Source organism: Melanostigma gelatinosum, assembly GCF_949748355.1.
Source record: "Melanostigma gelatinosum genome assembly, chromosome: 12".
NCBI classification, from domain to species: domain Eukaryota; kingdom Metazoa; phylum Chordata; class Actinopteri; order Perciformes; family Zoarcidae; genus Melanostigma; species Melanostigma gelatinosum.
The window spans coordinates 2,542,776-2,569,975 of record NC_136645.1 but is presented as its reverse complement, the minus strand read 5'-3'; the positions used below and the strand labels follow the sequence as shown (position 1 = coordinate 2,569,975).

Here is a 27,200-nt window from a genome sequence, read left to right as displayed (position 1 = left end):
GTATTAACAACGCCAGTTGGCCGTGCATGTCCACTCTGTATTGCGGTAGCGCGGTGGAAGTTCTACTTAAATAGCTTGCGTGTTGAATGCCATTTCCTACTTGTGTTAAATAAACGTAGTTGTCCTGTTATGGAAGTCAACACAATATATAGCACAACATATAAAAAGCAGATAAACAAGTTGAATACAAGTTTGACAACACAGTATATTATAATCATTGTTAGTATATGTTACTATATGTATTGATTGTTTTATAGGCTACGTTACATAGGCTACTACTTAACACATGTACAGCAGGCCACATCATTATTTTCGTTATGTTATTGCCATCACACTACTACTATACAGCTATGTTAATAAATGCACGTTAGAAGAGTGCTCTTTCAGCAACAATTAAGCCATCTGAGGCTACAAAATGGACCGATTGCTTGCAGCGTGATTCAGTTCCGAGAAAGAAAAGAAAATTACGTTCAATATAGTATTACAAAATATTAAAAACGTGGCAGGAAATTGCTAATATTATGAATGTATAACACGTTAATCTCATCACTGCACTCTATTATTAAACAGCCTCCAGTGGACCTTGCTTTAGTTACCATAGTAACACAATCAGTGATACATTTTCAAAATAGCAACACTTCTGACAGTCTGCATCCACCTACAGCTCCAGAGATCAATCTTAGCGGTCACAAGACAGTTAACATGACAGCAACGAAGAAAGGAGAACACATTCATCTTGTTTTTGCTCTTGTCTTGTGAGATTAGGAATTGTTTGAATATTCTAGAGTCAAACTTTCTATATCTCAATGCCAATACAACTGAATTAATTGTATTTGGACCACAGTATTTGACCAAAATTATATCTTCTCATCTTGGCCTTTTAACTTCTTCTGTTTCACCAGTCAATTCAGGATTTAAGTGTGACAATTAAATCAATGACTTAGGTAAATTAGGCTTAGTGTTTGAAAAGAATGAACCAAACATCTCTCTATATTTTTCAATTGTCATTATTTATCGCTTCATGAACTACACATGCTCACTTTTCTATTACATACAAATAACAAGTAAATACATGATGTATACAACTTGGTTACAAATTAACCATCAACATCAAATATCAGATGAAATAACCTGCATTAAATACATCCGTATCTGGCACTCTGCGTCACTCTTTCACCCTGCGTCACCCTGCGTCACTCTCTGTCACCCTGCGTCACTTTCTGGCAGCTTGTGTCACCTACTGACATACATATACATATAAGCAGAGGAAGAGTGAAGATATTTTCAAACATGTATTTTTGGATTGGACATTTTATGTCTTTTAATTTTAATTTTAATTTGTATATATACTTTTAAATGATTGTAAAACGGATGATTTATTTTCATTATTTTAGCCGATTGTTATCAATGACTATAAAAGTAATAATTTGGAAAGAGTGTATTATGTTCCATTTTGTTGCAAAACCAGCAAAATCATACTTAAATAAAATGAATGAGAAACAAAAAAGTACAACATACTTACTCTAATGCTGCGTTCACACCGGTCGCGTTGATTTTTTGACGCGCGTCGAGATTACATACAAAGTCTATGCACAGACGCGATGAGACTGGCGCGCCGCGATTTTGCGATGGCGCGGCGCGTTGGACGCGTTATTGCAGTGCGGTGGACGCGTTGGACGCCGCAAAATCGCCAACACGCGAGTTGAAATTTTTCAACTTCAGCGACATAATCGCGTGACGCTGTGGCGCGATAGCCTATCAGCGTTGAGTTGCTCCCCCTGTCATCACTGGCTTGCTGCTGTTGTTGAATCAGGAAATAAATCCTGTAGCCGTCTGTGTTCACCCAGAGCTCTACGATACCTCATATCAACAGAGACCGGACCAAACTATGTGTATGCATGTGTGTAAACCATACGGTACAAACAATGAATAGACGCTGCCGTATTTACGTCTACGTGACGTTATTGAGTGCTGGTGGAGCTGCTACGATGTTAGCATAGCCTAGCACCGATCCATCAGAGCTCCATTGAGAAGACCAGTAACCTACAAATCGGTATCATTACGTAGTTATTTCCGAGTCCCTTTTTGTCGGAGAAGACAAGTACAAATCGGCATCATTACGTAGTTATTTCGGAGTCCCTTTTTGTCGGTTTATTGCCGTTGAATCACAGCCAAATCAGTTTATTTTGTGTTCCTACAGCTGTAGTAAACAGCGACCGGTGGCTTGCTAGACACAGTGAATACAGCTCGATACAATCCACGGAGCTCCTCTGAACAATATTATGAACCAGACATGACGGCGTTTGGCATTCCGATGTTTGAGGGACTTCCACAACACGTACAAAGCAGCAATTGTCCTTTCACGGTTGACAGCGGAAAGAAATGGCGGCCAGGTGAACGACTTCCAGGACGATAAACCACGCCCCCTCTCCGGCGCTACAAGATTTTGCGGCGTTTGGTGTGAACACGACCGGCGGCGCGTTGGACGCGATTGTGCAGTGCGTTGGACGCGATTTTGCAGTGCGTCAAAAAAATCAACGCGACCGGTGTGAACGCAGCATAAGGATGCATACAGAGAACAGGGGGCTCCGGTGACTCAACTAAAATCATAAAACTGATTTATGGAAGCTGATCTGTCGTAACAACAATGGGTGTTCTCAGGAAATGTCTCAGGAAATGTGGCTCCGCCCCCTCAGCTCCGCAGCTTCTTGACGGTTGCCAAACTATGCTCGCCTGCCACAGCTGAATCTTTCCGCTGAGTGCCACAGACTGACGCTGAGTGCCACAGACTGACGCTGAGTGACACAGACTGACGCTGAGTGACGCTGAGTGACGCAGACTGACGCTGAGTGACACAAAGTGACGCTGAGTGACGCAGACTGACGCTGAGTGACGCAGACTGACGCTGAGTGACACAGACTGACGCTGAGTGACGCAGAGGTGCCAGTGCCACAGGAAGGATCTCGGCCCTGCACAGGTCTGACTCCAGCTATTTGTCAGAGTGAACAAAGGAGGTAAAAACTGGCATGAGAGGGCAGATGTTTCTATTTTTTCTTTTGCAGAACAGGAGCACGCCGCGGTGACCCTGAGCACGGAAGCAGCACTGGACTTATTTAGAGAAGGCCGTGGGTGGAGTGGCTGCAGAGAGCGCTCTGTCTCCTGATGTCAGTCTCTCGTGAGCAGCCCTGTTTTCTTCAGCAAGAAGCAAGGGGCTTAGCAAACGGTTAATTCATTTTATTACCCATGAAGGAAGTTTTGGACACTGTGGGTGTCTGACTTTAATGCAGGAGACTGGAGTTGGTGTCTCATCACAGACACGTTCTAACCTTTATATTAATCATAACCATCCTTCACTGACCTTAACCGTTATGTCGTTGCCATGGACACAGATTCTGTAGGATGCAACAATGTGGAAAAAAAGTTGGCACAAAAAAACACGATTTCATGTAATTTTAGCTTTGTACGTCGATGTTTCATACAAACTTACATCGTGATATTGCGGCGCCACGTACAAGTGGAATGTCATCTCCTGTTACAGGATGATGCAGAAGATTAATTATATGACATACATATACATATACATACATATTTATATATATATATAATACACACATTCTGACAATTGTACTTCACATATTAGTGCCCTATGGTGTAGAGTAGATGGAGTTTTTAGAAAGAGGTCATATTTTTGCAAAAAAACTAAATAAAAATACATTTTTGAATTATCTCTGAATAAAAAAAAGAGCCTTTGCCGATAACCTCGTTATGAATCAAGGAACCACATTGGAGACGACTACACCAGATAATTAGAGCCAGCATTCAACAGACATTTGGCGAGGAGGTCATTTACCATAAAGCAAAGTCATGCAAGATGTACAGTGCAGGTGTGGAGGGCGACTGGGGATCGGGTGCATCCGGCAATTTGAATTTGTGTTTCAAAGCCAGAACTTTCAGCGCTTGGCAAAAGCAATTGAAAAGAGATGAATGTTGATCCACAACACTTACCGTGAAACAGAAATGCCTTATATACTCTACCTTCAGAAGATGTTTCTCTGCAACAGCCCCCGACTTAGAGAGCGGGAGTCAGAGAGCTAAGACGCTAATTGGATGTGGATGGGAATGCCTGTGACCTCTCACTGCAGGTCTGAAGTAAAAACAGTTGCTGCAACTTATTCATTGAAACCTCTTCCTGCAGACATGCATTGCTTAACAATATGGCACAGAACTAAAAGAAGCAGTTAGATTTATTTATTCATCAGCAACAGCAGAGCTGATGTAAAAAGCAGGTCTCTAAGTGAAATGCACGACACAAACAGCTGATATTTCCTTTCTAGTGAGATGTGAGTGATGTCGTCATCGTGACGCCTTGGCTACGGCCGTCGCCATGTTTGATTTTTGCAAACAGTGAACAGGAAGTGACCATATTTGGACTGAGAAGGAGTGACGTAGAGCAACCTGTCAATCACTGTAAGCCCCGCCCTAAAGCATCCCCTGCTTTATGGTCTGTGTGACTCTAAATGGACCATAATGTACTAAATGAACATCATGCTGTATTGAAGAAGACTTGAAACTAGAGATTGAGACATAAACTCATGTTTACAATGTTTACTGAGGGAATAAATCAAGAGAGAAGTAGAGTCATTTTCTCATAGACTTCTATACAACCAGAGGAGTCGCCCCCTGGTGGACACTAGAGAGAATGCAGGTTTAGGGCACATCTGCGTTGGCTCCACTTGATAAAAATGGCGGTTGCCACCTGGTTCTCGCTCTTGATATTACGCCAGTTGCTCTGAGCTTGTAATAATGACGTTAATAGGTTTACATGGGAGTTAGTTGGTATCAGAAGCCGAGGGGCACTTACCAACACGGTATTTGATGAGTTGGGAGTGATCCTGAGTTGCGTGCGAGGTTTTGCACCTACTCTTCAAAGGTGTAAAATTTTACACGCAAAATTGGCCCACAAACAAATTGTGTGAACAGAGCAATTCCAGGTGACCACTTATCTCCTCCAATTATCTGCACAATGCATGAGCAATAAGGAGAAGCTCGCCTCACTGCTGACACACAGAGGGGCTTCTGATGAGGTCAGGCTGCTGCGTCCGGTAGAGGAGATTCACACATGACACTCAAAAGAAGGAGATACTTTTCGTTCTCTCTCCGGTGTGGCTGCACGAGTCCTCCGTGGCATTTAGTTTTAATCTCGTGTCTCAGCTGATTTGGAGTCAGTGGAGTGTCTGTTCTAATCGCAGCCCTAATGTCAGATAACACGGCTGCACTGCGAACATGTGCGCTCCAGGTTTGTGCACGTCTGTGTGTGCATCCGGAGATAAGAAGCAAACGGCCACGCGTGAACATGATGAAAGGTGTGAGAGGGAATGCTAAGCAGTGCTGCCGTTGTGTGTGTGTGTGTGTGTGTGCGCGCGCACATGTACGTGTTGTGTTGAGATCAGGAATGACTTACCACTCACAGTCACCAGTCTCCAAGGAGAGAAGTTCTCAAGTTTAAACTCATGTGTCAGTTGGTGCTGTCCCAGAGCTGTGTGCTGATGACGGATGCTGCGCTGTCGATATTGGTGTGTTTGGTAATTCAGCACGAGACTAAATGATAGTTAAACGTATTGTTTCCTTTATTTTTGCTGCCCAGCTGCCAGGAATTAGTTTTTGGTGTTGAACGTTTCTTCAAACCACAGATGTGTCGAATGTGGAAGTTTTTGCAAGTGACGGATTAAAACCAGCGACTGTTATTGACAGTGGGTCAAACACTGTTCTGTGTGACCCGTCAAAATCCAAAGTGAGCGTTGACTTCATGCTCGCTACGTAATGGTGCTACCCCTGTTATGTAATATTACGTTGCATAACGCAACGTAAGACAGTCCGCTAAGGGCAGGTGTAGGTACATTCATCTTAAACCACGAGACCTTATTGTGGTTTTGAGTTCATGTTTTTATGTGTAATGTCTCGTACTTTGTCTGGACCCTGAGTTTTTTATTACGTTATCTCCGCTGTGAGTGACATTTCTTGTTGTTTGAACATAAACAATGATCTTTTTTCAAACGTTAGGAGTGTTGTAGCCTAAACCTGACCAAAACGATTACCATGCGGCAAAGCACGTTTCCGCAAGCCTGGCACGAGGCTGAAATGAAATGTGTTTATTCATCAAATCTCTGGCTCAGGGGTTTGCTGAGTGACTGGGCTCCATAAACACATTGCTGTCACCTGCTGAGACGTATCACAGGAACCAACAATAGTTGATTCTTTGAATAGGAACGATACGACCATTTTTACTTCACCAGAAAACTCACAATGACAGTAAAGTCAGGATAAAGGTTAGAGTCCACGTATGGCAGCTAAAACTCCCCGATGTGCACCTCACGGTCAAGGTGCACATCGATCCCATGCATGCAAACTACAAATGACGCATCGATGAACGTTCGTGACATCGTCGTCGTTTTGGGGCCTGGTCAGCACCACCTAGACAGGAAACACAGAGGGCGCTCATTTGCGAGAGTAGAGTAGAGAAATCCAGACCTGGTGGTTTGATGGAGGATAATGGCTATAACATGATTCAAACGTATCTCTAGCCCCTCTCTTAATAATCTGAAGCGTGCCTGGGAAGAGGAATTTGGGATGGAATTAACTGATGAGACCCGGTGGTCTGCAACTGAGAGAGCACACAAATCCTAAATCCGTGTGAGACATGGACTTCAATTTAAAGTGTTCCGGAGTCTGCACCTCTCGCAAACTCACCAGGTTTTATACTTCTTCCTTTGTAACTTCTTGTATGTCGATTTATCTGCATACTCATGTGCCTTGGTGTATCTGCTCACCATCCCAGCAAAAGCAAATAAAACATCTGCATTTATTATTTCTTAATGAGTTGGATTTCTTGAGAGGAACATAAACCTGTGAATATCGTCGAGTCAGTGTCAATATGTCGTGTGTTTTCCTGCAGAAACTGTTCTGTAAGATTCATGAGCCGCTGGAGTTTCTCACGGCGAGAGGAGGAAGCTGAGGAGAAGCACTCTCTCATATTTCCTCTTTCGTGTCATTTATGAAAATGTGTGTTCAGAGAAGGGGAGCCATCAAGGCGATCCGATGAAGTCAAGGCTGCGTTATGGCAGCAGCGGCCGTCAGTCAGCAATCTAGATGTATTAACCCAGGGACACGAAGTTGAGTGATAAAGCTGAGGCCTGCAGTCCATCCATCTGAGTTTGTGACCCATTGATATTTACTGAAGGCCATTCTCTCTGGAGCTCTGGCTCCCTAAACACACATTCATTCATCACATGGCCGTGCCATCGCCTCAGATGACTTTTAGTTGGTCCGAGAGGCTGGCAAGCTCTGCTATGGTGCTCTGCCCCTCTGCGTCGCAGTGGGTTCTGGTTTGGACTGAACAGAAGTCACAGTGGCTGGAGGTGAGTGTAGTTCAGCAGAGGATTCAAACCCTCGTGGTGGAAAGCATCTTCCCTCGTGAAGAAGAGCAAGGCATTAGAATCCCTACAAGTTACAGGAAGGCTGAGATAAGACCTGACCTCAAACCTCAGAATGAAAGATGCAAAATAAAAGTGAAATGATTATTATCAACTGACATTATTAGTTATGGATCAATCCTTTTTGACCGTGAATCCGCCTCTTTTAGAGAAAGATGATGATGAAATGATGACAATGATGGAAAGGAAGAAGACGGGGTAGACACACCTGAAGGATATGATGATGATGATGATGATGATGATAATGATGATGATGATGATTGTGATGATGATGAAGAAGTAGCAGATGGGGTATCATGAAGAGGAATATGATCATTATGGTGATCATATAAAAGGTAAAGCTGAAGAAGAAGAAGAAGAATAGTAATAAGATGGTGATGCTGATGATGATGATGATGAAAGATTGGAAGATATGAGAGAATATATGAAGAATGTTATTATGAAGATGATACTGATGAAGAGAAGAGAGGAAGAAGAACACGGATGAAGTATGGAGAGTGGTATGAACAAAATGATGAAGACAAAACGAATATGATGAGAAAGAAGATAATGTTGTGACTAGAGATGGACCATTTAATACCATTCATCAGTTGCTACCAAGTACCAACCTGCATTCTCTCTAGTGTCCACCAGGGGGCGACTCCTCTGGCTCCTCTGGTTGTCTATAGAAAATGACTCTACTTCTCTCTTGATTTATTCCCTCAGTAAACATTGTAAACATGAGTTTATGGTCTCAATCTCTAGTTTCAAGTCTTCTTCAGTACAGCATGATGTTCATTTAGTACATTATGGTCCATTTAGAGTCACACAGACCATGAAGCAGGGGACACAATTCCTCTTAAGAGTCACTGCAACTTTTAGTTTTCATCGCCTCGCTCAAGACACTACAGCAAAGATGTTGGTCCGCTGCTTGACATTGGAATTGATCCAGCAAGCAGGTAGAAAGGTCTATTAATCACTGTCGTTCCTACTTCTGGTATATAATTGTATATAACACTGCTGTTTAAAACCTTTGATTCATAAAGATGGCCCCTCGATGGTCAGTGTTGCTCAGACGATACTGTTGTTTATCTGGTTGGCTTGTCACTCAGAGCCAATATGTTGCTTACAGAATGTAGTAAACTAATCAATTATTTGGTAGAATCTCTTTCTGAGGCCTATGGAGGAGTCCTGGGCATGGTTTAACAAAACATGTGCTCACTGGAGCTGCCTCCATATTCCTTTAGCCTGCAAACCGCCATCTGTTCCCTCTCACACTGCAGGCTACCACCCGGGATAATTAGATCGGCTGCAGTGTGTTGGTCAATGTGTGAGCAGGCGAGATGCTATTGGTATTGGAGACTGTGGCTGACATTGAACCCAGCAGGACAAAGCTGAGTAGAAGCCACGGCTTTAAGATGCAGCAGAGCTGAGGTATCTGGCGAGCAATTTAATGACTCGGTGAATGAGATGGAAGAGATGGCACAGAACGAGGACGCACACCTGCAGTTGCTCCGGCATTTCTGAAAACTTTCTCCCTTCGTCGTCTCATTTTTATGGTGTTTCAGGCCAGCTGCAGGACAGCTGCCCTGCAGCTGGCAGGGATTCAATGGCAGATCTACAGGTTACAAGAACACTCGGTGTATTTTGTGTCGTGTATCACGACTCGTATCATTTCAATCGTTTTTCTGTTGTGATTCTCATTCATCTCTTTTGTGCAGAAATGTGCAAAATTGTCCATTGTATGTGCAAAGGTTCACAGTGCGAACTAGAACAAAAGGATATGGAACGCACAGAGGTAGAGTTCCAAAGATGTGTTCCAACGTAACGCACATAGACAGACATTGATTTGCCTCTTGGAAGCCTTTGACACATTACGAGCCACCAGCCAGGAAACAATCTAATGTTCAGGTTAAGGTTTAGGCAACACAATCACTTGCTTGTTTTTTTTCCATGCTGATACTGTACACCCAAAACAATTGCTAACATATACTTTCAGGGATTGTACCAGTTGTACTTTGTTTAAAGGTTGCATATCGGTGATACACGGTCGCATTCTTTTAAGAATATGTCTCCATGTTGGCGCAGGCGACCCTGGACTTCAACTATGACCGTCTCGGGGTATAAATTAGAGGCAGCGCGGTGACGTGTAGGAGTCCGTCCTTCAAAGAGAATGTCTGGCTTCAGTTCCTCGTGTCAGCTCCTCTTCTGAAATGTGTGACACTGAACGCCGGCCAACTCCAAGAGTACCGACCAGCAGCTCGGTCTGCGTGCTGGTCCACCTGTGAAGCAATGCTTCTGCAAATCAATCGAGTAATGAAGGAGACGTTGATTATCAGCGCAGAACTTTTCAACAAATAATTATGTTTCAATGTTTCCTCGGGGCAGGAGACGTAAAACAAAGTAATGAAGTATGACTGCAGTGGCACTGAAATGATCACTGACCTGATCCACACACACACACACACACACACACACCCTCTGTCTTTGACGTTTATGTATTATTCAGGCTACTGCAGTGCCGGTGAAGGATAAATGAGGGCACATGGTGTGCATTGTACAAACAGTACAATGGTCTCAACCAGTGGCGGCTGGTGGAACATGTTCTAGGTAGGGCCGTCCTATCAATTTCAGCAAACATCCCAGTATGATTTAATGCAAAAAAATGTATCAAACACGCATTATTACTTGGCAGTTAAATATTTAACATGTATTCCAACACGAAAACAATCAGTAAATAACACTTATATAATATAATATAACATGTTGATTGATTGAGATGCCCCGATGGACCTTGTTATAGGAGGTAAAGATCAGGAGAAGTAAACATGAAGTGTAATTATGAATACTGATGTTAAATTAAGCGATGATGAGTTTTCACTGTTAATTTAACATCTCTATTACATGTTGATGCCTCCATGACCAAGTTAAGCAGATGAGACTGAGGACAACTATGTAGAAGAAAAGATGTTCACTTTGTCTGATATGTAGCGTGACAGAGTTCTCATGTGTGTCCTGGTGTTCTCATGTCTCCTTACCTCCTCATCCCTCACTCCCTACCCTGGTGTTCTCATGTTTCCTTACCTCCTCATCCCTCACTCCCTACCCTGGTGTTCTCATGTTTCCTTACCTCCTCATCCCTCACTCCCGTAACTGTCCGTGCTGGATCCGTCCCCGTTGTTTTAAAAAGCTAAATAAATTATTAGCATGACGTCATCCAGCTAGCCAAACCTGTCTGGTGTTCAGCGAGTACAGAAGCTTCATGTACTGCTTCCCTTTCCCGCGAGTCTGCTGTCTGATTGTGAGGTCAGGCTGATCTGATATCAGCTCTTTGGCTGCAGAATCTCCTCAAAGTTCTCCTCTCAGACGGGTCTTGGAGGAGGAGTGCTCGCCTGTAGAGACTTCTCCTGACGAGAACGCGCAGCGAGGCGGTCTGATCGTTCTGGCCCCACAGCTGAATCTATTTGAGGGCGCTGATTGGCTAAATTGTATGTCACTCATTTATATCTTGAATCAGCAATTGGCTAAACTGCTTCATAGACCCGCCTCTTTTGGGCCAAAACGATCAGGCCCCCCAAGCTGCGCGTTCTCAGAGTGTCGAGCACACAGACAGAGAGCACGAGCAGAGAGCACACAGGAGGAGAGGACGAGCAGGAAAAGCATATATTTTGCGCAGATATCATATTTTACACACATTATTGGGTACATTCCATAGTTCAAAAACACAAATATTGACAATTTGTATAATTTCTGATTATTACAATACATATATTTTTTTGTTTCCTTTTTTGTGTGGCTCATGGCGGGGCCATGCCCCATGGCCCTCTATTGACCAGCCGCCACTGCAGAGGTAAAGAGCTGCCACTGTACTTGAATATTGTATCGAAGTGTTTTTGAAAGGTTTTCGCCTCCGTGTGCCTTTTCAACTCGTTGCTCTGAAATGTGTTGTTCTACTGATGGAGTGGACGCAGTTCTTTTTCCTGTGATTTAGCTGAATGGAAGACCCCGAAGCTATTCGTCTGTCTTTGCTCAAATGGTAAAAAGTTAAATATGTATTGAATGAGGAAAAGTCCGCTGCTGTGACAAAAAACAATCATGTTCAAGTTTTTTATCATTGTCTAATAGCTACCAGCTATTTGAAGACATATGCTGTTGGATTTAGTGTTTTAATGAGTCTAATGTTTTTTTAAATAATGAATATTGAATATAGTGACAAAAAAACAAGCTCTTCAGCCAATTCACAAATTACTTTGCTGCTGTTTTGTTCCTTTTATTCACACATCACTCTTACAATGCCTTACACTCTTACAATGAAACAACAGAAAAACAATACTTTGCAGAGTGAAAGTCCACACGTCAACAGAAGAGGTGCAGAGAGTGTAAAAGACAGACATAAAAAGGCATCAAGACATGCTAAAATTGTTTGGCCTTGTTGCTACATTGTTACACTTTGTGGTAAAAACTTCTGATAACTTTTGTGTGAAACTGGTTAGAGAGTTGAGAGACCCAAGGCCGAGTCTACCCTGAAAATATAATCCTTTTTCAGACTCAACTGCACTAATGGCACCTTTAAAACCAGCCAATTATTGGACCTATTGGACCAATGCTGCTCCTGTGATTGCAAGTGAAGACTGATCAGATTGTACAATGTGCGGTAATGAGTCCTGTAGCCTGAGTTTGAAATATATCTCAAGTAAGTCCAAAGATGTGGAACAAGCAAATCTGGAGTTCTTGCTGAGACAGAACTAGGCCTGTTTCCAGACATTTAGGTCGATGTAATACTTACAATTTAGATTTTTGACGAGCCAAATGCCCAAAACGTCCTTGTGTGAGCAATTTTACTCCCATCCCCTTGAAGGGTGTTGTTAGAGGGGGAAGGAACTTTAGCCTTCGTTTCGTTTGCATTTAAAAGCAGTCAATGAGGGCACGCTGCAATGCGTTAAAGTCAGACTGTAAGTTGGCAGCCGCAGTCTCAAAATAAGGAGCAGAGGAATACAGGACTGCATCATCAGCATACATGTGTTACAGTGAGTGTTTCATGTGGTCACAAATATCATTAACATATAATAGAAAGAGTAGAGGCCCCCAAATAGACCCTTGTGGAACTCCCTTTTTAAATTCAACAAGATCAGAAACAACCTGACAAATTGCATGCTGCCTCTTAAACAACCCAAACAAGTTGTTGCTATTAGAACACAGGCATCTGTACAATATAATGCAAAACCTCTGCAATGAATACTGTTATTGTGTCAGAAGGGTGTCACACATGGCAACATTGACATAATTCAACTTTTAAATCAACAACACCTTATATGCCTCATTGATGTGGTGCGTCTGCATTTGTACTGTGAGTGTTTGTGTGACTTTATCCACACCGTGTGCAGTGTATATACTGTAAATTTTACACAAGCAGTAGATTGAGCTACTGACTGACATTCTCTGACTGGGTAAGCTTCTCAGGGCTCGAGTCACAAACTCTCACATGAAGGGCGAGGGACATTGTTTTTCAGCCTCCGGGCCGAGGGTGTGCCCATCCCCACAGCTCAGCAGCTGTTTGACAGACGGGCTCCTCTGCTCCAGCCAGAGAGACGTGCTGGGAGGAAGTCAGACAGGTCAGAGTCGAAAACCAGGAGAGTTTTGCAACCAGGAGTGACCAAAGAGGGTGGAGCTAAGGACTACCGAACACTGAAAAATAAAACTTTTAGTTCACCAAAATGTTACAATTAACTTCCATAAACTGAAAACATGTTTTATGTTTTATGAAACCATTACAATGTCTTCTATCTATTAGCTATACAGGTATTCATATCTCATTATACCATCTGTTTTAATGGGTATTTAGAGTGACGCTATCAATGAAACGCAAACCAGAACGAATGAGAGCTTTTGAGGAAATAAGCATTGTTTTTGTGCCTTGGACAGCATGAAAAGAGTAAAAGTAATGAGTGTGGATGCTTTTTATTTTTCTAAGGAGGAAACCTCCTGGTTGTGGTGCATAATTAGCTATTAGCTCCAGCTGGTCAGAGCACCAGATTTAAATAAGAGAGTGGATTATTCTGCACCATGGTGGCAGGTAAAAGAAGCCTTCTTCAAGGTAAGACAGCTCACACTGTGTGCGTCAGGTGAAGAGCGCATTAGTTACTTTGACTCTGTGATCAATACTTCGCTCATAAGTTTGACATTTCAGAGTGTGACTCGACTGCTGATGGAGGTGCAGACTGAAGGAAAATTTCTTCAGACAGAAAAATAATCTCTTCAAGACACTGTGTGGCTGATCAATAATCTTTCTTTTTTTGTGGGAACATTCCAGGATGAAAGCAGACACACGAAGGTGAACAAAAAGCTGTCTAAAGGGAAAACAACTGCAAAAACCGGACCACTAAATTGAATTAAGTTTGACAAGGCCAGCGCTCTTTCAACCATGCGGAGTGAATCTTGTGTGTGATTTCTTATGAAATGAAATGGCAGTGCAGCAAAGGCCCTGGGGTTGGCAGGAAGCTCTAGTGTCTTCTGATAGTTCACAGGCTTTCCTTCACAAACCGGCTCAGTGAGCAGCTTGGAGTCCAACTTGTACTCAATATTTATCGCCACTTCTTGTTGCTGTGTCAGCGGATTTTGTGCTCCACTGGTTTCAGTCAGCGACCCAAACTCAACTGAAGGGAATTCCTTTTCTGTTTCTATCAGTGATCTCATACAATCTCCTCTTTGTCTGTAAGCCACTGGGCCACACGTTTTGGAGGTAGTTATCATATTTTTGTGAAATGTTTTCTGCCGCACTTCTAGTATTAATAAGTGAACCGTAACCACGAAGAGATCAAAACATGATCTCACAGAAATACTTGAAATGACGACTGCATTTTAACAACGCGTTACGCGGCGGTTGCATGTCAATGTGTTAAAATGACGTCATCACCACGGAAACAATACGTTTTAGGCAACAGAACCACTTAATAGGTTTCGGAAAAGTGTCACGAACGTAACGTCACAATAACTCGACACAAAACATCTCAAATCCCGGTCTGCTGGTTGAATGTGTGTTAATTTGAGGCATCACCCTCCCGTCCTCTGTCTTCTTCTCATTGTTGAATACTTCGCTGCTTCCTCTCACAGCTGCAGTCACGTGGATGCGTTTAATCTGCGTGTCCACCATGAGAAAAGGATCCTACTTTGCGTTCCATTGGCGTTGTTTTCATGGTGTCGACACATAACGCACTGTTAAGAGGTCGTGGCCATTTCACGTATTCCTGTGAGACCAAGTTGGGTTCCAATGTTTCTGAGTGTGTGTGTGTGTGTGTGTGTGTGTGTGTGTGTGTGTGTGTGTGGATCCATATCATTTCCCTGCACAGTGAACACATTTCTTACTTTAATAGCAAATTGATTTCTGCAGCGTGAAAACCATTTCTGTCTCTGCCACTTGAACTGAGAACCACAAAGACATCGATTGTGGCAGTTGCACCAAAAATTTCACTGATGCAGTTATTTTTTTAATTTACATACATTTTCTGTAAATAACAAATAAGGGCAACTGACAAAACAGTTATTTTACATTCAACATTGGTCTGACTGGGAACACCTGCCCATAAAAATAACAGCTGCACCCGACAGTCTCATATCTGCTTGTGCTTTCTTTGGGTCCTTTATCATCTTCTTCCCCTCACATGCATTTACTCACGCCGCTGTCTTTAGCCACATCTTACCTCTGTCGATAATGGATATCTGCTCTATCGCTGAGAGGGAGATATCTCCCGAGGGCGGAGAGATTATATTAATGAAGGATCTTGAGCTGTCTTTACTTTGTTTGGTTGAGATTTAATCGCACTCGATATTGGATTCCTGCCAGTTCAGGGCACTTATGGGAAGGTTTGACTTTGGTTTCTCTTTCACGGGACTTTCATTGTATCTGGCTTTTGTTCATTGTTGTGTGTTGTTTGCACGATGCTGGATAATCTGTTTACAATAACTCAGCCATGCACACTAACATTAAGACGATTAGATATATACTGTTGTTCATTGAGTCCATGAAAACCTGACAAAGTAGCCACGTGTGAAGGATTTTATTGGGAAAAGTTTTTACTTCTATTTTAAGTAAGAAATATTTGCTTGTATTTAAAACGTAGCACGCCACGGACAGACTTCATTCATGCCTTCATTGTGAAATGTAAATTAGCCAAATACAACTACACTTGTAGAGACATCATTATGTGCAGTCTTGTTTCTGGTTTAGTCAGGTGATGTACTCTTGTATACCTGAAATGTGCAAAATGAGTAAAACCTTGAGTGCAGAGAAGCAGTTCTGAGTCTCTAGAGTTGTTTTTAACACGTTAATATCCAAATCTGAAAGCTCCAAGTCAGCATGTGTGCAGAAACACATTGTTGGCAGTCGAGGAGAACAACTAAAGAGAATAGTTTATTAGAAAATGCCAAGTTGTCACTCGAAATGTTTCTTCTTGCTGTCAACTGAACAGAGTGAATGGAGAGAAATGTCTTTTCAAGTCGTCATTGTATGCGTGTGCTTGAATTAGATTGATTCATTGATGAAAGTCGATGACGTTTGTTTCACTGATCCACTCCACCGGCCAGTTCGTCCAATCATTGTGTCTGCTCTATCGAGCAGTTAGGAAACAATGCGTTATTCATCCATCAGGGCCTCGTTATCAGCAGTTTACACAGGGCTGATGGAAGGGCAAGTCATGAGGGATCAGTCCCCATAAATCGAAGACGTTCACATGGCGTTGTTGTTGTGAGACACCTCAATGAAGGATCGCTACAGTCCTCTGTAACTCTGTCATGATTTCAAAGCGTCTGTTTGTCTTGTTTTTGTGCTTCACAGAGGTGTGTCACAGTCCGCTAGTTTCCAATCTGCTGCCGTCGTCCTTCAGAAGCTCCTCGCAGTTGTCGGGCAGCCATGGGCCCGGCTTCGCTAAGCTGAACCGCAGAGAAGGTGAGTAACAGTGAGAACCACCATCAGCGCGGTCGATACCTACGGAGTCCCGGAGGGGACGTGGAGGGGGGAAGAAAAGCCCCAACAACTTCATTTCCTGGTCAGTTCAGTTCTCACATAAGCGGAAGATATCTGAAGAGAACACTGACTTTTATCACAAAGTGCATTCTGACCTGGTTCGGCTGTTGTTTGGCACAAAAGAGACGAAATATTTGTGAGATTTCACAAAAAGTAAGTTTTAACTTCTGATCTGGGTGTTGATGTTTTGTTCAGTTGCGTGATTGAGAGATGAGCTTTATCTCCTGTATAGATGCACACGTCATCAGTTCTGTGTGAAGTTGTGCACATGCATAAAACACCTCAAGGGTGGCATGCTGTGTTGAAAGAGAATATAGTGAAGTTAATGTTTATTTTCTAGATTCAAATAGAATCACAATATTTGATGGATCATCAAGGGACTAGATCTTACTGTGTGACATGTCATCTCGGCCACAGTGTGATCTGTTCCACCTCTCCATCAGCTATTCTCCCCAGCATTCATATACAACATTTTAACATCAATACATTAATGCTGCAATCTTGTCCTCCTTTCTTCTCAGTCTTTTGTTGTTATTTCTTCAACCCAGAGTTGTATTTGTTGCACTGGGTGTGCAGTGAAAAGAAGCTCTCCTCTGCTTCTCTTCTGATGTGTTGCAGCAGCGTGATTCACTGCAGGACACGCAGCACACAACATCAAAGACAAGTCTCACTTGTTCTCACAGTCTTGACAGACACCTGATGGGGTGAATGATGGGCAGACGGATTAAACCCACAACAATACTGTGGCCGTCGGACGGGTGGGCCGATACGGAGGCTTTGAGAAAACACACCTCTGTTTTTGGTGCGTGGTGGAAGAAGAGTCGGCTGAGAAACACTCGAACCAGAGACAAGAATCAGACGGAAGCACTCTTTGTCTTCAACACAATAGAGGATCTGAATGGTTTTCACCACCTGGGAGACTGTGTGTGTGTGTGTGTGTGTGTGTGTGAGTTCAAGCTGCGTTATCAAGGATCTGATGCTTCTAAAAGAAGATCATGTTAGTGGATCACGGAAGAAGACAGGGAGACGCAAAGAGATTAAGAATGAATGAAACAAGACGGAAACAGAATGGAAGGACAGTGAAGACGTTGTTTTGTTGATCTAGCACACAAGAAAAGAACCCCGAAGATGCTGGAAAAAGAAGAGCATCATTTGAACATGAACCAGGTCAGGCTGGTCTCATCCAGCATTCGTAGCAAAAGCTACAACAAAAGAAGGCGCCTCAATTTAGTCTATATCTCGTGAAATTATTTTGTATTTTATCCACCAAATCATGAATAAGAAATATATATATATATATATATATATATATATATATATATATATATATATATATATATATATATATATATATATAAAGACTTACATTGTTTTGCCTCAAGGCTCTTGCACAACCTCTAACTCTACTGATACCAAGTGGCTCAATTGGCAGAGGGCCCAGGCTCACAAGTTATTTTCTTACAGAACTTTGGAACAAGACATGAATATATTTCTAAAATCTACGGCTGTCAAAGGGAATGGTGTAGTGACAGAAGGATGACACCGATATGTCTGCGCTTGTCATTATTAATTCGAGATCTGTCCTCAAAGTGAGAAGTCATCTCTTTCAAATATGGAGAAAGGTTTTGATGGAATGAAAAACACGTCTCCTTCAACGTAATAGTGTGACTGATGGCCTGTTATGACTTATAATAGTGTTTCATGGTGGATTGTTTGTCCTGTCCATCCTTCTGAGGACATTCTGTTCTTTCTTATGCCTTCACGAGAGGTTCTAGGATTCGTTTATTACTGCTTTGCCCACGGCTCTCGCCTGCATTTGGAACCTGCATGGAAAGGGGAGAATAATGGCATCGCCTGATATTATGCACCTGGGATGATGGACGTGAGGGCAAATGGTGGTCGTTGGGGTAAAATCCAGAGATGCTCCTCCTCCGTGGTTTGCAGAAATGTACAATGCCAACATTGCCAACGACCGAGCTGCTGATCGCTCCCTCAGCGAAGGAGTGTGACCTCCAGGGAGTGAGTTACGTCAGGAACATCCTCAGAAATATAAAAGTACAAGCTCAACGCATGCAACACAAGCCATCCTCATGGTGTTCTGCCAGCAAGATGTGCCTTTGAGATGACTCAGCACCTTTTTGTATTTGAATTATTGAATGTGTCTTCATCTCATGGTCCTCTGCCCTGGTTCTGGGATTATATGAAGGTCTGCAATGGACTGCTTTAATATTGTATCAGGCTTAATGCCTCAGCTGCAGCTGATTTTATACGGAGAACAGTCCTTAAGCTGCAGATTGAACTCGTTCACTGTTCCAAATTAAACATCAAAGACATAAATTGATAAAGTATTTGTGCTCAGGGCTTTTGAACTGTGGGCTTTAAACTGTCTGATTAAATAACTTTAGTACAGTTTGTCTTCTTTTAACAACTGAAAACTTTGCATGTGTGAATTTGCATTAATCTTAAACACTTTTTGTTCTTTTCCAGCAGCGTCAATCTTTTCACATGGAGCAGAGTCTCTGTTGATGTGTTTTAATTCATTGAATTCCCCTTTGATGTTCCACAACTCACAACACGCTCTATAGAGAAAGTGATTTTGTTACGTTGAAGTAAGTCGTCCCTTCTTGCTCTGGATGATACGGTGTTGCTCTCTTCTTCCAGGAGCTGGAGGTTGGTCTCCTCTGAGCTCAGACAGATATCAGTGGTTGGAGGTGGACCTGGGCGGGCGGACACATATCACCGCTGTTTCTACGCAGGGTCGCTACGGCAGCTCCGATTGGCTGACGGCCTACCTGCTGATGTTCAGCGACACGGGACACAACTGGAAACAGTATCGACAGGAAGACAGCATCGAGGTGAGTGCACTGAGAAGTTACACTACAAACAAAAAATGATATCAACCAATGTAACGGTGAAGTAATAACTATGTGGGTCTGTGACTATGTCACAGCAAAGCTCAGTAACAACATCCATAACTGCTCCGTTTTATTCAGTCAACCCAGTGAGCCAAAACCCTGAAACCAAATTCAGTCATTCCTCGAGTTCCTTTGACCCAAACCACAATCTTTTCCTAAAAGTGGTTTCCTGTGAAGACAGAAGTTAATTCTAAAATACGGGAGGTCGAAGGTCAATTCTCCCTATTGCAGTGCCGCTGTGAGGAGCAGCTTGGGTTTTAAAGCTGGTGATGAGGGAAGACTCTGGCAGCGATGGGTAAAACTAATGTCAAGCTGAGACTGCTTCACAGAGGGAACAGGGCCTCTCGCGGCTTAAAAGCTTGTTGATTTCGCACTCAACATAAATCAGGGATAAATCCACGGCAAGTCTCCAAAGTCCTTCTAAAGCGCCGCATGTTAGTCAGCCCAGTCAGCAGAGTCGACTGCCGAGCCGCTTCATCAGTCACAATTCTTCCAGGATTTCTCTCTTCCTTTAAACTCACAGGCCAGAGTTGGTGAGGTGGCGTAATGCTCCCTCCTTCTCCAATTCTCTCCGCTTTTTCTCTTCACATAGAAAAAGAAGTGAGCAGATGGTGTTGGGAATAAATAACTGTCCCCATCATGGAATATAGCATCCTTCAGTGGTAATGGAGGCGAAGGGAGTTGAAGTACATCACAGATTTCCCTACAGCAATGATGAAGACTCTGTTACTGAGCATCATCCTGACATGCGAATATAGGCTCTATATGCCAAAAGAAGAGCTTTAAGTGGAAGTCGAGGAACATTAAAGTGCAGCAGAATGCGAAGGAGTGGAAGTCGATGTGTGATTCGTTACACTTCATTGATTTAGTTTCATCAAACTTTTCTGACGGTTTTAACCCAAAACCCGTCAGCAGGATGGAAAAGCATGTTTTTGTTGAACAATTGCCAAAACGACATCATTCATCAGAGCCAGACGCTGTAAAAACCTGTCATAGTCATCATCTTTTCATCTTTCTGACGCTCCTTGGACACATCAGGTGTGACAAACGCTTCCGTCACAAAAAGCAACTGAAACAACTTGTGACATTGCATCAAAAACATTTGACTCTACGCGTCTCATTTACAGTCTGGCCCTGAATAAACCGTCTGAAGAACCCAGATCATGACAATAAAGGTCTCCCTCCTCTAAAGGAATCAAACATTAAACTTTCTGCATCATTTAAGATACAAGTTTCAACACTAAGTGTTCAGATATTCTCTCGCTTTGCTTAGAGAGGTCAGAGGTGAGGATCAGTTACACACCAGCAGCAGTTAGCAGGGATTCAGTGGTTTCTTCAAGGACATTTTCATCGCTCACTGAGCCGTCCTGCTGCACCTTCACGTCCAAACGGCGCTGAAACGCTTCGGTGTGATTGTAGGTTACGTTTACAGGATTTGCATATAGATTAAAAATCAAATGAAGGGATCGGAGCCGGTATGCAGACTTTGGTTTCTTCGTGAAGAAGCCAAGAAAAAGGAAAATCAAGACAAAGATCAGAAGCAAAGGTAATTTAGGGGAAAGGGATCGAGATTCAGAACCAAATCAAACAAAGTATTTTTTCACTTACGTAACAATATTTTACTTCTTTGTCTGTGTGAAGAGAAGCAGAACTACCTAAAAAGCAAAAGCAAAGTCGAGTTCTGGTCGAGAAAATGTTCGTGGTTGAAAGTGAAAGAATGATGAAAGGGCTTAAGATCCCTACGTTTAAAAAGGTTAAAACACATCCACACTGAGTGTGCCGGGATCACAGAGGTCAGTACATGTTATTCTCCAAGGACCAAGTGTTTACCAAAGCGTCTAAAAAAACTACAACTGAGCTTCACAAATCCAATGTTCTACCTGATTGAGACTCCATTCACCAGAAACGTGGCCCTATCTCCACAAAGTTCCCTTCATTAAGAGGAAAATGAAACGAATCGCCTCTCACAGAAGCCTTCGGGGTCTCTCTTATAAAAACACGAGAGGGCGTGTTCACCTATTGGACCTCAGCTTGACGACAGTAAACATCCAGAGGGAGGAAGTTCACAGCTATCTTTGTGGTGTCGAAAGATGGACAGATGCATGGCTGTGAAGCCAGATAACGACTTGCTGCCGTTGATGCGTTTCCAGGCTTTTCCAGGTAACAGTAATGCAGACAGTGTGGTCCAGCACAAGCTCCAGCATCCGGTGATCGCCCGCTACGTCCGCCTCCTCCCCCTGGACTGGAATCCCAATGGTCGGATTGGACTCAGACTGGAGACCTATGGATGTGCTCACGGTCAGTTCGGACTCTTTATTATTTTATCCTCCATTTATAGATGTGAACTAATGAGAGGAGAGGATCATTCACATTGTTGAATGGGACAAAAGATCACCTACGTACCAGTAAGTGTTTCAGAATCAGCCCAATGCTTTCTAAATCAAGTATGTACATCCTGAAGCATTGATTTGGCTCATGTCTGCTGTTGGAAGTCCTCTGAGTCATGTTTTGTTTTGTTTTCAGACTCTGACGTGGTGAGCCTCGATGGCCGCAGCAGCCTCCTCTTCAGGTTGAGTCCCAGGCCGAGGCAGGTGACCAGGGAGAGCATCTCTCTGACCTTTAAAGCCCTGAGGAACTCTGGGACACTTCTTCACGCTGAGGGACAGAGCGAGCACAGCCTCGTCCTCCAGTTAGAGGAAGGAAAGCTGCTGCTGCTCCTCCGAACAGGTACAACTGTCAAACCCTCGTCAGCACAACTTCACGACTGCTCAACGTCTCGCTGGCGTGTGAGTCAATTCCTTCAATGGTTACATGCATATGGACGAATACGGATGTGTCGAAAGCGCTGGTCTGATCTGATTATTGTCAGTGCAGAATCAAGAATGCTGCACATTATTTTCAGTATAAAGCGCTTTTGTAGCACTCATATGCTGAACATAATCACTTGTTACCTGTGAAGCAAATGATGAAATGATCCCTGCTGTGAGCATCTGTCCCTGTAAACAAAAAACAGATGCTGAGTGGACGCAGACGATGACTCATCCTGGATGAAGTCTGTCGTCTGTGTCTGTGTTTAATGTTCAACACTGCAGTACTGACCTGCCGTGTTATTCAACTCTATCCGTAGTGATTTATTACAAGGCGTCTCAGCTTTGTTAGGTCATACATGGTTGTAAATAAACAGCTTAGCCTTCATAGGAAGCAGCTCGCTCACGTCAGAGAGAGTCAGCTGTGCTTAACTCTGCAGCCCACAGCTGAATCATTCCAGCAGCACACAGAGGATCCGATTAGCGACGTAGCCTTTGAGGCTAAAGCCAGCCTTGAGTCACTTGTCTCAAACAAGTGTTGTGAAACACGGAAAAACTTTCTATGATGCTCATGTGTATAATGCATTATAAACGTACTTATGATGCGTTATCATTTGCTTATAGAACTGTATAATTGTGGTTTTAAGCATATGTTTTTTTCATAACAATCATCATAATACAGTATAAAGCAGTTTTGAATGACTAATAAGGTCAAGTACCTTAAATTGCTAGATTTAATGATTTTACTTCAAGCTAATATTCACCACTCATAACCAAGTAATGTAAAATATCTGCCTTTGCCTCAGGATAGTTAATGGCAATGCATTATTAAATATTATAATGCATTGAAACTATGGGAATGATATTAGGATATTTTATAAACCCAGTTGATAGAAGAAAATGGAAAACGTAAAACAGCCGGGCGTAAAACAGCCGGGCGTAAAACAGCCGGGCGTAAAACAGCCGGGCGTAAAACAACGGGGCGTAAAACAACGGGGCGTAAAACAGCGAGGCGTAAAACAACGGGGCGTAAAACAGAGAGGCGTAAAACAGCCGGGCGTAAAACAGCCGGGCGTAAAACAGCGGGGCGTAAAACAGCGAGATGTAAAACAGAGAGGCGTAAAACAGAGAGGCGTAAAACAGCCGGGCGTAAAACAGCCGGGCGTAAAACAGCGGGGCGTAAAACAGCGAGATGTAAAACAACGGGGCGTAAAACAGAGAGGCGTAAAACAGCCGGGCGTAAAACAACGGGGCGTAAAACAGAGAGGCGTAAAACAGAGAGGCGTAAAACAGCCGGGCGTAAAACAGCCGGGCGTAAAACAGCCGGGCGTAAAACAACGGGGCGTAAAACAACGGGGCGTAAAACAGCGAGGCGTAAAACAACGGGGCGTAAAACAGAGAGGCGTAAAACAGAGAGGCGTAAAACAGCCGGGCGTAAAACAGCGGGACGTAAAACAGCCGGGCGTAAAACAGCCGGGCGTAAAACAGCCGGGCGTAAAACAACGGGGCGTAAAACAGCGAGATGTACAATAACTTAAATTGCAGACCACGTTACTTTCAATAACACACGCTCATTATACTCGGTCACTTGCTCTGACCGAACATTTTTTCACAGCTGACTGAGCTGATTAAAATACTTGTAAAAAAAGTAAGTGTCATCATATGTCATATTATGATGCATTTAATATTCACTTAAGTCATTATAAAATGCTTCATAACGTATTATGATTATTGTTATAAGGCATTATTCATGGCTGCTTACAACTATCATTATACAGTGCTATAGGCAGATTATAACCAGTATATTTATTGACATGGGTGTCATAGAAAGTGTTCGCCAAAAGTTATTTCTGGAGGTTTTTCGATGTCGCTACGTTTAAAATGTTCTGATTGTGTTGACTGATTCTGTGGACAGCCACAGTCATGAAGATGAAAGGAAAGAAACAATTACAAAGTCCGCCTGATTCTAGCAGCACGGATGCAGTTTCTTTGGACAATTTCACAGCTCATACAATGACAGAATGTTTAAACTTTACTTTCATATTTATGGATCATAAAAAGACTTTCAACAGATAGAACAGCAGTGGATTATCAACGTAAACTGTGTTTTCTCTTCATTCCTTTTCTTTTGGGCTTCTTCACAAGTCTTCCAACACATAACGTTCCACTTGTTTGCGAGCAGGTTCAGAGGCTGCGCATTATGTTCGTGTTGACTGATTGTGCGTATCGCCTCAATCATTTAAGCCGAGCGGAATTAAACGAAATTGGCGAAACAATTACAGCAGTCTGTCATCTGATAAGAGTCGTCAATGCCTTCCAACAAAATTAGATTTAGAGCCGTAATGCAGGAGCAGACAGCAGATGATGAGGTGATATTGCCTTGGGGAGCTGCCTGGAATGATCTAACACAGGAACCTGCACTGTCAAAAGTAAAAGAAAAATCTTTTAGGAACTTTTAGCGGCTTCTCTGGTCATAAAAAGAGTTCCCCTTTAAAATAAAATCCCTTGAAGAAGGCGACCTGAGTCCTGAGGATACGCACTGAAAATCAAGACGACCTCAGTGAACCATTAGTGGTTCTGGAGATCACACAGGGGAACTCGCAAAAGTTCCTTGAAGCGCTGCAGACATGAAGGGCAAACATTATCGATGTGAAGGCTCTTCTGAGCTGGGAAAGAATTGAAACAAAAAATACACCTGAAGGGTTCCAACTGTTTCGCTCATCTGTGGAGTGTAAAAGAAAATTCTTATTGTTATAACTTCATCCTTCTGAAAGCATTTAACGATGCCCTGTGGAGTTTACTGGTAAAGTAGCAAAGCAGGCTTTATTCACCAAAACACACTGGACCTCATGCACATTCATGAGACCTGTAGGAATGCATCATTAACATCACAATAAAAGCACAGAAGGCTACGTGTCCACACGTCCTGTAGTGAAGTCCGGATTTCAGATCCATCGAGCAAAATCTATCATTTCACAACATCAGCAGCAGGATTGAGGAACAAGCTGAAGACGAGGAACGGGATAAATTAACCTTTGGGTCGAACTGTCACTGAAATAAAGAAGAAATGGTTCCATTTGAAAAACGATTTTCTTTCAAATGGAATGAAGTAATTTAAGATGTTCATATTGTAACGTTATACAAGAGCATCAACAGCCAATTTAAATGAAGTAGCCCCGCCCTAAAGCATCCCCTGCTTTATGGTCTGTGTGACTCTAAATGGACCATAATGTACTAAATGTATGTATTGAAGAAGACTTGAAACTAGAGATTGAGACATAAACTCATGTTTACAATGTTTACTGAGGGAATAAATCAAGAGAGAAGTAGAGTCATTTTCTCATAGACTTCTATACAACCAGAGGAGTCGCCCCCTGGTGGACATTGCATGGACGCAGGTGAAAACAAACAAAATAGAGTAATAAATTGTCAGGGAACATTTAGTTGATATGTTGAATCTCAACATGTTGCAAAAACATTTTCTCAACATTAAAAATTAGCAGTATATAAGCATCATTTCTGTGAGACAGGATTGCAATAAAACACCAGTATGTGAATCATTAATGACTAAATACATTTGACTTTGCCTTCATCTCTCTCTCTCTCTCTCTGTCTGTCTCTCTCTCTATGTCTCTCTCTCTCTGTCTCTCTCTCTCTGTCTCTCTCTCTCTCTCTCTCTCTCTCTCTCTCTCTCTCTCTCTCTCTCTCTCTCTGACATTGCCAACATCAATCTGCTGATCAATGATGATTGATGACTGAACACACTTGTCTCTGTCTCGGTCTCTCACTGTCTCCCTTCCTCTTGACTCCTTTTTCCCACACAGACAACGTTTCAAACATCTAATTCATATTTAATGGCCGAGTGCTTTCAGCTCCGTCTTCACCTCCTTCTCTGCAGCACAAACTCTGCCAACACTTCAGGGATACGGTGCACAAATGTGTTCCTGGAGAGAGAGCGATGAACATGAACAATGTTTTTTACCATCTCCCCTTAAAAAACATATTCACAATATCAACTTTCTCCTCATCCTCTTCTTCATCTCACTCTTCGTCCTGCGCTGCAGGCCGGAGTTCTTCTCCCGGCAGCCAGCATCTGGTGTCTCTGGGCAACCTGTTAGACGACCAGCACTGGCACCACGTCGCCGTGGAGCATCACAGCACTCACCTCAACCTCACCGTGGACAAGAGCACACTGTGGGTGCAGATCCCACCAAGACTCACCCACTGGGACCATGACCAGGTACGTGTGTGCGTAGGTGTTGGACGCACACAAACAGAATCATAAACCCTTACAGTGACACCTGCTCACCTTTTATATTGCTGGTGTTTCCCCCGCACAGATGAGTGTGGGAGCAGACCACGGCCTCGGCTCTCGGAGGTCAGTCGGGATGAACAGAAATTTCCACGGCTGTTTGGAAAACCTGGTTTACAACGGCGTGAACCTGGTCGACCTCGCTAAGAAGAAAGACCAGCGGGTCACTGTGAAGGTAAACTGGCTCCCGATGTGCGAATGAAATCCGTTTTCTGCGAGTGTGTTTGTATGTTTCGACACGTGCACTGTAGACACGGCACGCTGTAATGTGCGTGTGTGTGTGTGTGTGTGTGTGTGTGGACGGTGGACTGTGTCAAGCAAATGCACAACACCGCTGAACCTCATGCAGCCCTCTTCGCTTTAACTTCCCCACAAAGAGCTTTCTGATTTGATTGTGTGTGTGTGTGTGTGTGTGTTGCCTATTTGGCTGAAAATAGAAACCCAGTGGGGAACCTGGGATGGAACACATCACTGTCGGTGCCCTGACCGCTGACCGCTGACCGCTGACTCACTGCAACTACTTCTCAAAGCTACGAGCCTGCATACAGAGATGACCGACTGCTCCCATGCAGTCCCTTATTGTTTGCTCCTCTCTGCCTCTCACCTCTACCGCTCTCATGCTTCCTCTATGACCTTAGAAAGCTGCCGGTGACATCAGTTTGATCTCCTGGTGCTTAT

General features: G+C 43.1%; 1 protein-coding gene across 1 annotated transcript in view; it reads left to right on the top strand.

The window, feature by feature from the left end:
- Window positions 1-27,200, top strand: part of LOC306785888 (contactin-associated protein-like 4) — a gene marked incomplete at both ends in the record, with an annotated part of 49,533 nt that overhangs the window by 1,808 nt on the left and 20,525 nt on the right. Inside the window, 6 exons of the mRNA XM_079280452.1 lie at window positions 16,300-16,410; window positions 19,150-19,343; window positions 21,554-21,701; window positions 21,927-22,130; window positions 26,275-26,450; window positions 26,551-26,697. Of these exons, the coding sequence (XP_079136578.1) occupies window positions 16,300-16,410; window positions 19,150-19,343; window positions 21,554-21,701; window positions 21,927-22,130; window positions 26,275-26,450; window positions 26,551-26,697 (980 nt within the window). The remainder of the gene's footprint in view (window positions 1-16,299; window positions 16,411-19,149; window positions 19,344-21,553; window positions 21,702-21,926; window positions 22,131-26,274; window positions 26,451-26,550; window positions 26,698-27,200) is intronic.